Genomic DNA, 17,396 nt, shown 5'->3' on the forward strand with positions numbered 1-17,396 from the left:
GTAAAATACTGTACTTCAACTTCTTGTGATCTTAATTCCTTTCTTGTACTTCTTTTAGACTTTGTATATTTTTTACATGAGATGTACATGGACATGGAAAGGGAAGAAGGGCACTGAGCTGATAGGGACTTCTCAGGAGTATTGGGGATTGACCCCAATTTTCTGCTTGTTCTGCAAATGGACATTTGAGTGTTTCTTTAAGTAATCTAATAATAATAATGATAATAATAATAACTGGGGTATTTTTTAAGTGCTTACCATGTGAAAGGCACTATACTAACAGCTGGAGTGGATACAAGCAAATCGGGTTGGACACAGTCCCAGTCCCTCGTGGGGCTCACAGTCTCAATCCCCATTTTACAGATGAGGTAACTGAGGCACAGGGAAGTGAAATGACTTGGCCAAGGTCACACGGCAGACAAATGGCAGAGCCGGGATAAAAACCCATGACCTTCTGACTCCCAGGTCTGTGCTCTGTCCACTTCTTTGGGGGAAGGGAACATGTCTACCAACTCTGTTATATTGCTGATCTCCCAAGTGCTTAGTACAGTGATCTGAACACAGTAAGCACTCAACAAACTCCACTGATTGATAGTTACTCTGGATTTCTCAATAGCTTTATTATCTCCCTGCCCCCCAACTAAGATATTTCCTTTTTGAATAGACATGCCACATTCTTTGCTTACCCAATAAATGGTTAAAAGTAAAGAGTTTGTATCAAACGTGGTAGAATTAAGTTTTATGTGAAATTAGAGAGAATTTCTAAAGAGTACAGTTGTAAATTAAAAATGCAATTCAGTAATTTGAGCATGAATTACCATATTTATCACAGAGTATTAGAAAGAACAATTTATATTGTTTGTTCTTCTTTTTATTTCACAACTGCTAGTCACTGGTATAACACAAAACTGATAATTGACCAGTCACTCATAAACATAGACGCCTTGTCATTTTCATACATTCAGTCATATTTGTTGAACACTCACTGTGTGCAGAGCACTGTACTAAGTGCTTGGGGTACTAAGCGCTTGGGGGAGTACAGCAGTGTGGCTAAGTGGAAAGAGCACGGGTTTGGGAGTCAGAGGTCATGGGTTCTAATCCCAGCTCCGCCACTTGTCAGCTGTGTGACTTTGGGCAAGTCATTTAAATTCTCTGGGCTTCAGTTACCTCATCTGTAAAATGGGGATTAAGACTGTGAGCCCCATGTGGGACAACCTGATTACCTTGTATCCACCCCAGCGCTTAGAACAGTGCTTGACACATAGTAAGTGCTTAACAAAAGCCATTATTATTATTATTTTTATTGGTACAATACAACAATAAACAGACACATTTCCTGCCCACAACAAGCTTACAGTCTAAAGGGGGAGACAGACATTAATATAAATAAATAATTGACAGAAATGTACATAAGTGCTGTGGGACTGGAATAGGGGATGAATATGGGGAGCAAATCAGGGTGACACAGAAAGGAGTGGGAAAAGAGGAAAGGAATGCTTAGTCAGGGAAGGCCTCTTGGAGGAGATGTGCCTTCAATAAGGCTTTGAAGTGAAGGAGAGTAATTGTCTATTGGGTATGAGGAGGGAAGGCATTCCAGGCCAGAGGAAGGACATGGGTGAGAGATCAGTGGTGAGATAGATGAAATTGAGGTATAGTGAGAAGGTTAGCATTAGAGAAGTGAAGTGTGTGGGCTGGTATGTAGTAGGAGAGTAGTGAAGTGAGGTAGGAGAGGGCAAGTTAATCGAGTGCTTTAAAGCCAACGGAGGGGAGTTTTTGTTTGATGCCGAGGTGGATGGGCAATGACTGGAGGTTCTTGAGGAATGGGGAAACACGGCCTGAATGTTTTTGTAGAAAAATGATCCGAGAAGCAGAGTGAAGTATAATAATAATAATTATGGTACTTATTAAGCACTTACAGTGTGCCAAGCACTAAGTGCTGGGGTAGAGACAAGTTAATCAGGTTGGACACAATTCCTGTCCCACATGGGGCTCACAGTCTCAATCCCCATTTTGCAGATGAGGTAACAGAGGCCCAGAGAAATAAAGTGACTTCTCCAGCATCAAACAGCAGTGAAGTGGTAGAGCCAGGATTAGAACACAGGTCCTTCTGACTCCCAGACCTGTGCTCTATCTACTAAACCATGCCACTTCCTGAATGGAGTATGGGCTGGAGTGGCGAGACAGGAGGCAGAGAGTTCAGCACTGATGCTGACACAGTAATCAAGGTGGGATAGGACAAGTGATTGGATTAAAGTGGTAGCAGTTTGGATGGAGAAGAAAGGGTGGATTTTGGTGATGGATTGAGTATGTGGGTTGAGTGAGAGGGAGGAATCAAGGATAATGCCAAGATTGTGGACTTTTGGGCAGGAAGGATGTTGGTGCCATCTACAGTGATGGGAAAGTCACGGAGAGGACAGAGTTTGGGTGGGAAGATAAGAAGTTCCATTTTAGAAATATTAAGTTGAGGTGACAGATGTTTTGAAGGCAGGAGGAAATGAAAAACTGCATAAAGGAAGAGAGAACAGACTGGTGATATAAATTGGGGTATCATCTGCATAGAGGTGGTAATTGAAGCCATGTGAGTGAATGAGTTCTCCAAAAGAGTGGGTGTAGACAGAGAATAGAAAGGGACCCAGATCTGAACCTGGAGGGATACCCACAGTTAAGGGGTGGGAGACAAAGGAGGAGTCCACAAAAGAGATGGAGAACAAGTGCCAGAGAGATAGGAGAACCAGGAGTGGATAGTGTCAGTGAAGCTGAGGTTGGATAATGTTTCCAGGAGAAGAGGGTGGTCGACAGTGCCAAAGGCAGCTATGAGTTGAGGAGGAGTAGGATGGAGTAGAGGCCATTGGAGTTGACAAGAAGGAGATCATTGGTGACCTTCAGAGGGCGGTTTCTGTGGAGGGAAGGAGACAGAAGACAGATTGGAGGGGGTCAAGGAGAGAATTAGAAGAGAGGAACTTGAGGCTGTTGGTGTAGTCAACTCATTCACGGAGTTTGGAGAGGTACGGCGGGAGGGAGTGGGGCAATAACTGAAGGGAGCCGTGGGGGTCAAAGGAGGGTTTTTTTAGGATGGGGAGACATGGGAATGTTTGAAAGCAGTGGGGAAGAAGCAAATGGAGAGAGAACTAACATGATGTTAGTAAGGGAGGGAAGAAGGGAGAGGGCAAGTGTTTTAATAAGGTGCGAAGGAATGGGGTTGGATGTGCAGGTGGAGGGGGTTGATTTTGAGAGCAGGCAGGAGATCTCCTCTAGAAATACTGCTAGGAAAGATGGGAGAGTTGAAGAAGGGGTAGGAGATGGGAGGGACTAGGGAAAGGAAGGGGAGATTCTAGGGAGATCACGCATGGTAGTGTCAATTTTCTCAGTAAATAGGTGGCTAGGTCATTGGGTCAAGTGTTGGGGGTGTCTGGGGACAGGGGGTTTGAGTTGGAAGTTAAGTATAATACAAATAATAATAATGGCATTTATTAAGCACTTACTATGTGCAAAGCACTGTTCTAAGTGCTGGGGAGGTTACAAGGTGATCAGGTTGTCCCACATGGGGCTCACAGTCTTAATCCCCATTTTACAGATGAGGTAACTGAGGCACAGAGAAGTTAAGTGACTTGCCCGAAGTCACACGGCTGACACGTGGTGGAGCTGGGATTTGAACAGGATCTGGAATAACTGGTGAGGGCAATGGGCATGGGTGTCATTAAGGATGGAGAAATCATTTTGCTGGACAGACAAGAAGGCAGAATTAAAACATGCAAGAATAAACTTGAAGTGGATGAAGTCGGCCTGACATCTAGATTTCTGTCAGCAGTGCTTTGCAGCTCGTGCATAAGAGTGAAAGAGGTGGACTGTGGAGGCGATCCAGGTTGCGGGTTAGTGGTGTGAGACTGACAAAGGGATAGGGGAGTGAGTGAATTGAGCTCAGTGGCGCATCAATTTGGTCGTCAAGAGAGCATAGTTTGCATTTGGAGGCTAAATGGGATAAGAAGAGTTGAGAAAATTGGATGGGGTCAAAAGATGGGAGGTTCCTGTTGGGGAACAGCACAGATTTGCAGGGAGGAGGTTGTGTGGGAGAGAAGGCAGGTGAGGAGGTTGTGGTCAGATAGAGGGATTTCAGAGTTGGTGAGGGTAAGGATTGTGCAGTGGCTAGAGATGATGAGGTCGAGTGTGTGTCCAAGTTGGAGAGTGGGTGAGGTGGGGTGGAGCAGGAGGTCAATAGAGTTGAGGAGTGATATTTAGCGGGCAGCGAAAAGGTCATCGGGAACATCTATGTGGATGTTGAAGTCCCCAAGGATCAATGTAGACAGAGAAAGAGAGAAGGAATGTGAGAAAGAGATCAAAATGGTTAAAAAAGTTGGAGGTTGACCGTTACTAGAATCTGGAGTGGATGGTAGAGGCAGAAGATAAGGGCTTCGAAGGAAGGGAAAGAAAGGGATGGGGGAGGTGGAATGGTATGAAAGAGGCTTTGGGATATGATAAGGAAGCCAACACCTCCTCTTTTCCCAGTGAGTCCGGGGTAGTGGAAGAATATGAGGCCCCTCTGGAGGGAGAAGCTGGGGAAACTGTGTGATCTAGGGAGAGCCAGGTTTCAATGATGGCAAGGAGGAGTATTAACTGGGTCAGGAACAGATCAAGGATGAAGGAAAGCTTCCCCATGATGGAGAAGGGGTTCCAAGGGCTGCTTGAGGCTGTGGGGGGAGGAGGGAGGCAGCACAAGGCGGGGGAGGAGTTGGATGGGAGTGAGTTGATGGGGGACGATGAAGGGGGAGGGAGATAAGGGGTGGTGCTGGGATAGGATTACAGGGATAGGGTGGGAAAGAAGAGCAGGGATGGTGCAAGGGGTGAGGGGGATTTGGGTATTGGGTGGTGTGGTGGGAGGGGAGGACTGGAATGGGCTGACTGGAGGGGAGGGATTGAAGGGTTATGGTGAGGTCAGTGAAGTTTAAGCATTATAGTTAAGGTAAAAGGCAGAAATAACTACTTCATCTGATATATCCTGAGGAAATGGTTGAATTGTCCTTGGGTCCTTGAGAGTGAAGAGGTCAGTGTTTAGAAGAAAATAGGTACTGGGCAGGGGTGAAAATAAGCATGGTGCTTTTAGTGTTATAGGGTTTGGGAACAGTGAGCAGATTTTGATGATTTAGTAGGTCAAAAAGACCCACTTTGGGTGTTTTTTTTTCAACAAGCTCAGAAGCTCATAGAAGAAGCAGCGTGGTTCAGTGGAAAGAGCATGGGCTTTTGAGTCAGAGGTCATGGGTTAAAATCCCGGCTCCACCAACTGTCAGCTGTGTGACTTTGGGCAAGTCACTTAACCTCTCTGGGCCTTAGTTCCCTCATCTGTAAAATGGGGATTAAAACTGTGCGCCCCCCTTGGGATAACCTGATCACCTTGTAACCTCCCCAGCGCTTAGGACAGTGCTTTGCACATAGTAAGTGCTTAGCAAATACCATCATTATTATTATTATCTTGTTGGAGATGTGGGATGAGTGAGGTTGGGTAATAATGTTTTTCTATTGATCGAAGATGACACCACTTGTGGTGTGACTGGATCCAGGAATAAATGTTTCTGAGGGAGAATAGCAACTTAAGATTTCATGACAGATTAAATATTGGGTTGAATGAGAAAGATGGGTCAAGGATAATGAACAGTGCTCCAGTGCTAAGAACAGTGCTTGGCACATAGTAAGCGCTTAACCAATACCATCAATATTATAATGCCAAGATCATGGGCTTGTGAGTTAATAATAATGTTTATGGTATTCGTTAAATGCTTTCTATGTTCCAGACACTGTACTAAGAGCTGGGGTGATACAAGCAAATTGGGTTGGACACAGTGCCTTGTCCTATATGGGGCTTACAGTCTCAATCCCCATTTCACAGATGAGGTAACTGAGGCACAGAGAAGTTAAGTGAGTTGCCCAAGGTCACACAGCAGACAAGTGGCAAACCCAGGAGTAGAACCCATGACTTTCTGACTCCCAGGCCCATGCTCTACCCACTAAGCCATGCTACTTCTGTTGGGGAGGATGGTGGTGTTGTCTACAGTGTGGGGAATGTCAAGCGGAGGACAAGGTTTGGGTGGGAAGATTAGCAGTTCTGTTTTGAACAAGTTAAATTTGGGGCATTAGCAGGTCATCCAAGTAGAAATAACCTGGAGGCAGAAGGATATGTGAGACTTCAGAGAAAAAAAGAGGTCATGGTTGGAGAGGTAGATTTGGGAACCATCGGTGAAGAGAAAATAGTTGAAGTCATGGGTGCAAATGAGTTCTCCAAAGAAGTGGGTGTAGCTGGAGAAGAGAAGGTGTCCCAGAACTGAGCCCTGAGAGACTCCCACAGTTAGAGGGTGGAAGTCAGAGGAGGAGCTGGTGAAACAGCTTGAGAAGGAGTGGTCAAAGAGATAGGAGGAGAATCAAGGGAGGACAACTGCAATAAAGGCAAGGTTAGATAACATTTCCAGGATAAGGGGGTAGTGCACAATGTCAAAGGCAGAAAAAGGTCAAAGAGGATTAGGATGGAGTAGTGGCCATTCTATTAGGCAAAAACGTGAGCCGAAAGAGAGCCATTTCAGTAGAATGGAGAAAGCCAAATTATAGGACATCAAGGAGAAAGTTGGAGAAGTGGATACAGCAAGTGTAGATAACTCGCTCAAAGAGTTTGGAAAGGAGTGGTAGGAGGGAGATGGGGTGAAACTGGAGGGTGCCATGGGATCAAGGGAGGGTGTTTTTTTAGGATAGGAGATACGTAGACATACTTGAAAGCAGTTGGGGGAGAAGCCATTGGAAAGTGAGTGGTTTAAGATAGCAGTCAGGGAGGGAAGAAGTATTGCCCAGTAGAAATACTAGGGCCTGGGAGTCAGAAGACGTGGGTTCTAATCCCTCCTCTGCCACTTGCCTGCTGTGTGAGCTTGGGCAAGTCACTTAACTTCTCTGTGCCTCAATTTCCTCATCTGTAAAATGGGGATTCAATACCTCTTCTCCCTCCTACTTAGACTGTGAGCCCCATGTGGGACAGGGACTATGTCTGACTGTTTTTATTTGAGCTTAGAACAGTGCTTAATACATAGTAGGCACTTAAATACCATTAGAAAGAAGAGAGAGAAAACAATTGATTTGATGAGGTGAGAAGGGAAGCTGTCAGAAGCACAGCTAGAGTGGGTAGAATTTGAAATAAAGGTGGAAGATCTCCTCTTGAGATACTACTGGGAAGGATGGGAGAGTCAAAGATGGGGAAGGAGGACGGAAGGATTGAAGAGGAATAGGGGAGATGATGCCTGATGTTGTCCATTTTATTAATGTTTTCAATTTTATCAATTATTTATATGGCCAATTATTTAGGGGTCAAAGACGGGGTGGGTGTGGGAGGGACAGTGGATTTGAGGAGGGAGTTAAAAGCCCAAAACAGCTGGGGCAGGCAATGGGCATGGGAATCAATAAGGATGGAAAAGTAATGTTGCCAGGAGGAGGGGGCAAAGTTAAGGCAGGTGAGGATAAATTCGTGATGGATGAGATCAGCCTCATGTATGGATTTCCACCAGCAGCGCTCTTCAGCTCATGTGTAAAGGTGGAGGAAGTGTGCTATGAAGGCAATCCATGGCTGGTGGTATGATAGCCTAGGGGCAGGGGAGCAAAGGAATTGAGTTGAGTTGAGAGGGTAGTGTTGAGGATGTGGATTTTTGTGTTGAGAAAAGACAGATTGGTTATAGAGACCAGATGGGGCAAAATGACTTCAGAAAATTGAGTGGGATTAAAAGATTGGAGGTCTTGGTGGGGGAACAGGACATATTTATCGGGGAGGGGAGTATGGGAAAGAAGGCAGGTCTTAAAGGTAGCGGTGGGAGAGTGGGATTTCTGAGTTGGTAATGGTAGAGATTGTTCATCAAGTAGAGATGGTGAGATTGAGCATGTGGCCAAGTTGGTGAGTGGGTGAGATGTGGTGGAGCAAGAGGTTGGTGGAGTTGAGGAATAAGAGAAAATGGAAAGCAGAGTGGTCACTGGGAACATTCATGTGGATGTTGAAGTCCCTGAGGATTAGTGTAGGAACATAGAGAGAAGGAAAGTGAGATAGGTGTCAAAGTGGTTCATAAAGCTGGACATGGGGCATCGGGGGCAGTAAATAATGGTGACAAGTAATTAATAATAATAATAATGATGACGATGGTATTTGTTAAGCGCTTACTATGTGCCAAGCACTGTTCTAAGCACTGGGGTAGATAGAATGTAATCAGGTTGTCCCACGTGGGGCTCACAATCTTAATCCCCATTTTACAGATGAGGTAATTGAGGCCGAGAGAAGTTAAGTGACTTGCCTTAAGTCACACAGCTAATAAAGTGGCGGAGCTGGGATTAGAACCCATGACCTCTGACTCCCAAGCCCATGCTCTTGCCACTAAACCATGCTGCTTTCAAGTAATTGGAGTGGGTGGGTGGTAGAGCAAATAGTGTAGGCTTCAAAGGAAGGGAAAGAGAAATAAAGGGGTTGGGATTGTACAAAAGCACCACTGGGGAGCTCCTCCTCCTTTCCCAATGAGTCTTGGGGAGTGGGATACGATCAGGTCCCCCTGGCGATGGCACTGCCACTGACCTCAAAATACAGATTATCTTGTATCTATCCCAGTACTTAGAGAATAGTTAGTTCTCAATAGTCCTGGGAAGCAGCGTGGACTATTGGAAAGATCATGGGTGTGGGAGTCAGAAGGTTCTAATCCTGGCTCCACCACTTGTCTGCTGTGTGACCCTGGGCAACTCACTTCACTTCTCTGTGCCTCTGTTACTTCATCTGTAAAATGGGGATTGAGACTGTGAGCCCCATGAGGGACAGGGACTGTGTCCAGCTTGATTTGCCCGTATCCACCCCAGCACTTAGAACACTGCCTGGCACATAAGTAAGGGCTTAACAAATACGATTATTATTATTATCATTAATAAATATCATCATTAACCTCAGCAGCCCCAGAAAAACAGACTTCAGACCAGAGCCAAACACCACCACCGTATCCAGTTAGAGACAAACCAAACTTCAAATCAGAGCCAGAGAGTTCTCTCCAACTCCTTAGGCCCAGGATCAATAATAATAATAATAATAATAGTAATAATAATAATAGCATTTATTAAGTGGTTACTATGTGCAAAGCACTGTTCTAAGCGCTGTGGAAGTTACAGGGTAATCAGGTTATCCCATGGGGGCCTCACAGTATTAATCCCCATTTTACAGATGAGGTAACTGAGGCCCAGAGAAGTTAAGTGACTTGCCCAAAGTCGCATAGCTGGCAATTGGTAGAGCCGGGATTTGAACCCATGACCTCTAACTCCAAAGCCCGTGCTCTTTCCACTGAGCTCAATCCATCCTGCCCCTTGCTGGACCACACCTGTCCCAAAAGCTGCCCTATTCATGGCCTCCATGGGACCAGACTGCTCCCCTCTCCCTCCCCAGGCTCAAGCAACTGCCAACTGGATTCCAAATGGCTTGGGGTTCAGCAGCCTCGCTCCAGTGAGGCAAGCCTCAGTGGTGGTCTGGTACTAGGGGACCCACTGTGGGCTCACTTTGCAGGAGTTTCCTCTTCCTTCCTTGGCTGGAGCAGGTACTGACAACATTTGGTAAGCGAGAGAAGCAGTGTGGCTTTGTGGAAAGAGTGTAGGCCTGGGAGTCAAAGGGGACAAAGGTGCTATGTCAGCTCCAACACATGCCTGTTGTTTGATTATGGGCAAATCACTTAACTTCTCTTTGCCTCAGTTGTCTCAGTTTATATAGATAGATAATGGGGATTTTAAACACCTTTTCTCCCTCCTACTTAGACCGTGAGCCTCATATTTCACTAGGGACAATGTCAGACCTTTTTATCTGGTATCTACCCATACCCCATCAAGACAGCAATGGAGTGGCAGCCCCCTACTCCACTAAATTTGGGGAGTAAGTAGATGGAAATATTTTCTTACCTCAGGCCAGCCAAGTATCTGGCCCTCTCCAGCTTAGCCTACCTTGGTAGATTCTGTGTTCTAGAGCTGACCCACGTCTTGACTTCTCTTTTTCTTTCATTTCCTTGGATATAAATTCCTTCATATCTAGCAGGGAACGTGTCTACTAACTCTGTTATATTGTACTCTCTCAAGTGTCTAATACAGTGCTCTATACACAATAAGCGCTCAATAAATACAACTGATTGACTGATTGATCCTTAGGTCCCTGGCTGTGGGAAGTGGCAGCATGATGTGTCGCCTAGGCAGCGTGGTGGCTCCTTTCTGTGTTTACTTGACAAGTATTTGGATCTTCATGCCACAGGTAACAGCGGTAGAATTTCATGAATACTGCATCAGTTTATTGTTACTAAGACAATATTTGGAGAAATCAACATTTCTTCAGCTCTTTCAGAATGTTGAAGTGTGGTGAAAAGCGTTAACAAGAAAAAAGAGGCCACTTCCCTCTACCCTTTTCCAGAGAAGGGGCCTGTTCCTAGTCCCTTTTCTTCCATGCCCATCCCTGTCCTCGCCCCCCCCCACCCAATTTGATTCCTTCTCCATCTCCCCCCAGGGGAGAAAAGGTACTTAATGAGTACTTATGGTACTCATTATTTGTTGAACACTTACTATGTGCCCAGCATTGTTCTAAGCACTGGGGTAGATACAAGTTAGTCAGATTGGACAGTCCCTGTCCCACATGGGACTCACACTTTTAATAATCTGACACGGTGCCAATTTTTCTGCTCCCACACTCTTATGCCCTGATTCACTTCCACAGTCCACCTCCTTCAGTCTTGTGTACAAGCCACAGAGCACTGCTGGCAGAAATCTAGATATCAGGCCAACTTTGTCCATTTCGAGTTTATCCTTGTGTGCTTTAACTTTGCCCTCTTCTCTGCCTGGCAAAATCATTTCTCCATTCTTATTGACACCCATGCCCGTTGCCCTCACCAGTTGTTCCAGATGTCCCAGCATGGCTCAGTGGAAGGAGCACGGGCTTTGGAATCAGTGGTCATGGGTTAGAATCCTGGCTCCACCATATGTCTGCTGTGTGACCTTGGGCAAGTCACTTCACTTCTCTGAGCCTCAGTTCCCTCATCTTTAAAATGGGGATTATGGCTGTGAATCCTGCGTGGGACAACCTGATCATCTTGTATCCCCCCAGTGCTTAGAACAGTGCTTTGTACATAGTAAGCACTTAACAAATGCCATTATTATTATTATTATTATTATCATTATTATTATTATTATTATTACGTCCCAGAAGACAGGGACAAACTCCCTGTCCCCCCGCCTCTCCCATCCCTTGCCTCTAATGACCTGACCAGCTACTTTATTGAGAAAATTGACACTATCAGGTGTGAGCTCCCTAAAATCTCCCCTGCCCCAGCCCCAGTCCCTCCTGCCCCTTTTTCCTTTCGACCTTCACAACCTCTCTAAAATCCACCCTTCCCTCTCCATCCAAACTGCTATCACATTTATCCAAGCACTTGTCCTATTCTGTCTTGATTACTGCATCGGCCTTCTTACTGACCTCTGTGCTTCCTTATTCTCCCCACTCCAGTCCATTCTTCACTCAGCTACCCAGATCATTTTTCTATAGAAAAGTTCAGTCCATGTTTCCTCAGGCCCCAAGAACCTCCAGGGGTTGCCCATCCACCTCCACATCAACAGAAACTCCTTACCATTAGCTTTAAAGCACTCAGTCACCTAGCCTTACCTCACTGCTTTCCAAGTTAAACCCAGCCTGCACATTTTGCTCCTCTAACACCAACCTACTAAATATACCTCAATCCCATCTACCTCATTGCTAACCTCTCGCCCACATCCTGCTTCTGGCCTGGAATTTCCTGCCTATTCATATCTGATATCACTCTCCCCACCTTCAAAACCTTATTAAAAGCACATCTCTTCCAAGAGGCCTTCCTTGAAGCTCTCGTTTCCTCTTCCCCCACTCCCTTTCACTTGGATTTTCACCCTTAATTCACCTCTGCCCTCAGCCCCAGAGCACTTAAGCATAATTTATTTATATTAATGACTGTCTCCCTCTCTAGACTGTACGTTCATTGTGAGCAGGGAATGTGTCTACAAGCTCTGTTCTATTGTACTCTCCCATGTGTTTAGTACAGGGCTCTGCACACATTAATCAAACTGCAGTTGATTAATTGATCATTTGTAAGCTGTATATTGGCAATGCAGAAACAAACAGTAAAAACCCATTTACTAAGAAAATGGAATATCAGGACCCTTTGTGACAATGAAAGCATCAACAACCTATACAAAGAGCAGTTCTGATAGCCCTTGAACTGACCAAGTATTGAGATATTACAACACTGAGGAAACCTGAACTTCCAGGTGGCAAATACCACTATTACCATTAGGTATAATTTTGCCAATGTGTTGATGAGGAAACTGAGGTACAGAGAGGTTAAGGGATTGGTCCACAATCCCACAGATTTTCAGTGGCAGAGCTTGAACTCGAAGTCAGGTCTTCCTTCTTACAGATTGGTGCTCTTCCACTACCCAACACTGCTGCAAATTAGATAAAGGAAAAGTGCAGGAAACAGGACCAAGACTTCTGAAAGGTTTTCATAGACCTAACAAAAGCATCTGATTCCATCAGTAGATCTGATCTTTGGAAATGGCTCGATAAATCTGATGGTCCTGAAAAGTTGAGACTACTTCATGATCTGGCCACGTTCCCATTCTGATCCATTCACCATCACTAGTATGGAGTAAAGCAGGGATGCATGATGGATCTGGTCCTTTTCAATTTATTCTCCCTGGCCATGTGGGAAAAGGCAACAAGGGACATAGAGGCATGTTTTAGAATATGCTTCAACACTTCTGGGAAATCCTTCCAATTCAACAGTAGTGTGGGAGAAGTAGTAATGGTATGGAATGAGAAGCAGCATGACCTATAAGAAGCAGTGTGGCCTAGGTGGATAGAGCACAGGTCTGGATGTCAGAGGTCCTGGATTCTAATCACAACTCTGCCAGTTGTGTGCTGTGCGAGGTGTCTTAATCCCAGACTAAGCCTCCCTCTCCCTCTACACCCCCTCCCCTTGCCCCCACTCGCTCCCTCTGCTCTAACCCACTCCCCACCCCACAGCACTTGTGTACATATGTACATATTTATAATTCTATTTATTTATATTAATGATGTGTGTATATCTATAATTCTATTTATTTATATTGATGCTATGGATACCTGTTTAACTTGTTTTGATGCCTTCTCCCCACTTCTAGCCTGAGCCCATTGTGGGCAAGGATTGTCTCTATTTGCTGTTGAACTGTGCTTTCAAAGCGCTTAGTGAAGTGTTCTGCACATAATAAGCACTCAGTAAATATGATTGAATGAATGAATCTTGGGCAAGTCATGTCACTTCTCTATGCCTCAGTTACCTCATCTGTAAAATGGGGATTAAGACTGTGAGCCCCAGGTGGGACATGGACTGTGTCCAACCTGATTAACTTGTATCTACCCCAGCACTTAGTATGATGTGCCTGGCACATAGCCTTGGTGTTGTTTCCTGCACTTTTCCTATATCTGATGCACAAAAAATGGTATTGAGCAACTACTAACAGCAGCATAAGGTACTAGGTGATTGGGAAACACAACAGAGACACAGGACTCATTCCATGCCCTAAAGCTTTCACACTAATGGAAAAGGTAGTCACATAAGGGAATAAAGGTACCTATACAGACTAGAAGTATCATTCCAAGTCCTAGAGACAGTCTTTCCAGAATTTTCTGTTTGCAGATGGCTGTACCCTAGACACACACACACACACACACACACACACACACACATACACACATGACTAGAAATCTCTTAACCAAATCAACAAGGTTTTAATGGACTGACAATAAGTTTAAAGAAATCTGAGATGATGTATCAGCCTGAACCAGTGAAGCCATTCATACAATTAGTAAGTAAAATTGACATACTGCGCTACCTAGGCAGCAAACTGACCAATGATGCAATGACAGAGCAGAAAGTAGAAAACTGAATCAAGAAGGCCAACACAATCTTTGGAAGGTAGTCCTAGTGTGGTAGTGATGAGATCAAACAAAAGTCTACAAAATTGTACTGCTGTCCACCCTTCTTTACGGCCATAAGGTTTGGATTCAATATTGGTGCCACCTCCAATCAGTGCTTCTCCCAAGAAGCTGCATGGCTTAGTGGCAGGAGCCCGGGCTTGGGAGTCAGAAGTTGTAGGTTCTAATCCCGGCTCTGCCACTTGTCTGCTGTATGACCTTGGGCAAGTCGCTTAACTTCTCTGTGCCTCAGTTACCCCACCTGTAAAATGGGGATTAAGACTGTGAGCCCTATGTGGGACAACCTGATAACCTTGTATCTATCTCAGCACATAGAACAGTGCTCGGCACACAGTAAGCACTTTACATATTTGTACATATCATTATTATCCAAATCCTGGAGCAGTTCCATTAATGTCATTTACAGACTATACTATCGGAACTAGCAGCATGTCCTACTAGAAAGAGCAAGGTCCTGGGAGTCAGAGGACCTGGATTCTAATTAGTGGGCAAGTCACTAAACTGTGCCTCAGTTACCTCATCTGTAAAATAATAAGCACTTAACAAATACAGAAAATAATTAAATGACAAAAAAGGATCACAAACAGTGAAATTGTATCACAACATTAGTCTTCTAGCATTGCTATACTCACCTCAGGGCAGCTATGCTGGATTGGACACATGTGGAGAATGACTGTCACCAGGAAGCAGCATGGCCTAGTACACGGGTCTGGGAGTTAGAGGAACTGGATTCTTATCCTAGCTCCCCCACTTACCTCTGTGACCTTGGGCAAGTAATTTAACTACTCTGGGCCTCAGGACTCTCTTCTGCCGAATGAGGATTAATTCCTGTTCTCCCCACCTACTTAGACTGCTAGCCCCATGAAGGCCCTGATTATCTTGTATCTATCCCAAGGCTTAGTACAATGGTTGGCACATAGTAAGTGCTTAACAAATACTAATTAATTATAATTAATTATAATTAATAATTATAATTGTGGTATTTGTTATTATCATCATTGTTAACAGGATAGCCAAATAGTTGCTGTTTGGTGAGCTGAAATTCAGAAACTGAAAACAAGGAGGACAGAAGATGGATTTTAAGGATAAAGAATAGCAAAGGCTTAGACAATGTTGTATCCCAAGTGAAAAGTGGCCTTGGATAGGACAGCAAGGTATATGGCAATCAAAAAAGGGGCAACTCTTTTTGAGCAGAAGATTTGTAAGTATTGAGACACAAAGGCAAGAATGAACACAATGCCAGGCACTACTACAGACATCAAACAAGAAAACTCAGCACCATGTAGGAGAGAGGCTTCTCCACTTCTATGCCACCAGGGCTCCCATTGGCCCCTGCTCTAGCTCAGAAGGACTCAAAGACCAGGACGGCATGAGGCCTTCTCAACATTTAGAACATAGAAAGCCACCACTACTGCTGTACTACTGTATCTTCTGTAACTATTGGTCTGATTGGGGAGGAGCCTGAATTCCTGAGGCCAATGAGGAGACTGGCTCAGGCACTCAACCAAACCTGGCTTGACTACTGTGTCAATGTGCTGCCCATGTGAATAAAAAGGAGGGGCAGATCCTGAAGAAAGAGAAAGGCTTAAGAGAAAAGAAAGAGGGTTTTTTTTAACTGTGTTGGGAAAGTCAGGTGGAGGAGAGAATTTGGGAGAAAAGATGAGGAATTCAGTTTTGGACATAATGAGCTTGAGGTGCTAGTTGGGCATCCATGTAGAGATGACCTGGAGGCAGGAGGAAATACAAAATTGTGGAGAAGGAGAAAGGATAGTGCTTATAAGGTGAATTTGGGAGTCATCCACATTAGAAGTGACAGTTGAAGTTGTTGGAGTGGATGAGCCCCAAAGGAAGTTAGTAATAATTGTGATATTTGTTCTAAGCCCTGGGATTGATACAAGGTAAGCAGATTGATCACAGTCCCTGTACCGCATGGGGCTCACAGTCAAAGAGGGAGGGAGAATATGTATTTCTCTAGATTGTAAACTTCTTGTGGGGAGGGAACGTGCCTGACAACACTCCCAAGCTCTTAGTACAGTGCTTTACACACAACAAGAGCTTAATAAATACCATTGATTGATTGATGTAATTTATCACCATTTTACAGGTGAGGCAACTGAGGTACACAGCGGTTAAGTGACATCCAAGATCACACAGCAGGCAAGTGGCAGAACTGGGATTAGTTAGTATAAATTGAAAAGAGAAGGGGACCCAGAACAGAGTTATCAAGGACCTGTACAATTAGGAAGTAGAAGGCAGGGAATGTGCCTACCAATTCCGAGGTATTTCACTCTCCCAAATGCTTAGTATAGTGCTCTGTACACAGGAAAAACTAAAAATATCAGTTGATCAATCAGTGCTATTTACTGAGCACTTACTGTGCAGAGCACAAGACAGACAATTGCTCTCCCCTCCTTCAAAGTCTTATTGAAGGTACATCTCCTCCAAGAAGCCTTCCCTGACTAAACTCCTCTCTTCTTCTCCCACTCCCTTCTACATCACCTTGAATAATTCCCTTTATTCATTCCTCCTCCCAGGTCCATGGCACTTATGTATGTACCTGTAATTTATTTATTTATGTATTTATGTATATCAAATATCTGTCTACCCCTCCAGACTTTGAGCTCGTTGTGGGCAGGGAATATGTCTGTTTATTGTTATACTGTACTCTTCCAAGAACTTAGTACAGTAGTTTGCACACAGTGAGTGCTCAGTAAATCTGACTGACTGAATGAATCTAAGTGCTTGGGAGAATACACGACTGATTGATGAGGAAGAGCTGGCATAACAGGTGGAGAGGGATTGGCCAGAGCTATAAGAGGATAATTTTGAGAGAACTGTGTCAGAAAAACCTAGGTTAGATAGGAGTAGTAGTACTAGCAATAATATTATTTATTAAGTACTTACTATACACAGAGCACTGTACTAAGCACTGGAAGAAACTATGCAGGTAGGAATTGGACACAGGTCCTGTCCTTCAGGGGAGCTCAAAATTTAAGAGTTTAAGTTTGGGGAGAGGGGACTGGAGAAAGACATAGCAGGAGGAATGAAACAGTAAAATTCTAGAACGACAAAAGCTCAACAAGAACACAGGATAAAAACAAAAGTGAGTAGGGTGCTGTGCCTAGAGGAGAAGAATTTCTGGCTACTCGTGTCTGAGTCGAAAGCATAGCTGTAGCCACAGAAGCTATTACAGCAGCCACCAATCCTCCCAAAGTTTGTGGAGGTCTCATGCAAAGGGTGCAAAGAGTGGTGGAAGGGAGGATAGCGTGCAGTCTCCTCGACGGTACAGAGAAGAGTTGGTGCTCGTTTTCTAGTATGGGGGGGAACAGAGAGCCTAGGGCATCAGCTTTTACCCCTGTGGCCCAGCACGTACAGAACATGT

General features: G+C 44.6%; 1 protein-coding gene across 1 annotated transcript in view; it reads left to right on the forward strand.

The window, feature by feature from the left end:
• LOC119940771 (solute carrier family 22 member 16-like) overlaps window positions 1-17,396 on the forward strand; it is a 113,830-nt gene that overhangs the window by 52,803 nt on the left and 43,631 nt on the right. Inside the window, exon 7 of the mRNA XM_038761080.1 lies at window positions 10,174-10,273. Coding sequence (XP_038617008.1) covers window positions 10,174-10,273 — 100 coding nt within the window. The remainder of the gene's footprint in view (window positions 1-10,173; window positions 10,274-17,396) is intronic.

The sequence above is a fragment of the Tachyglossus aculeatus genome, chromosome 19, assembly GCF_015852505.1.
Source record: "Tachyglossus aculeatus isolate mTacAcu1 chromosome 19, mTacAcu1.pri, whole genome shotgun sequence".
Classification (NCBI taxonomy): domain Eukaryota; kingdom Metazoa; phylum Chordata; class Mammalia; order Monotremata; family Tachyglossidae; genus Tachyglossus; species Tachyglossus aculeatus.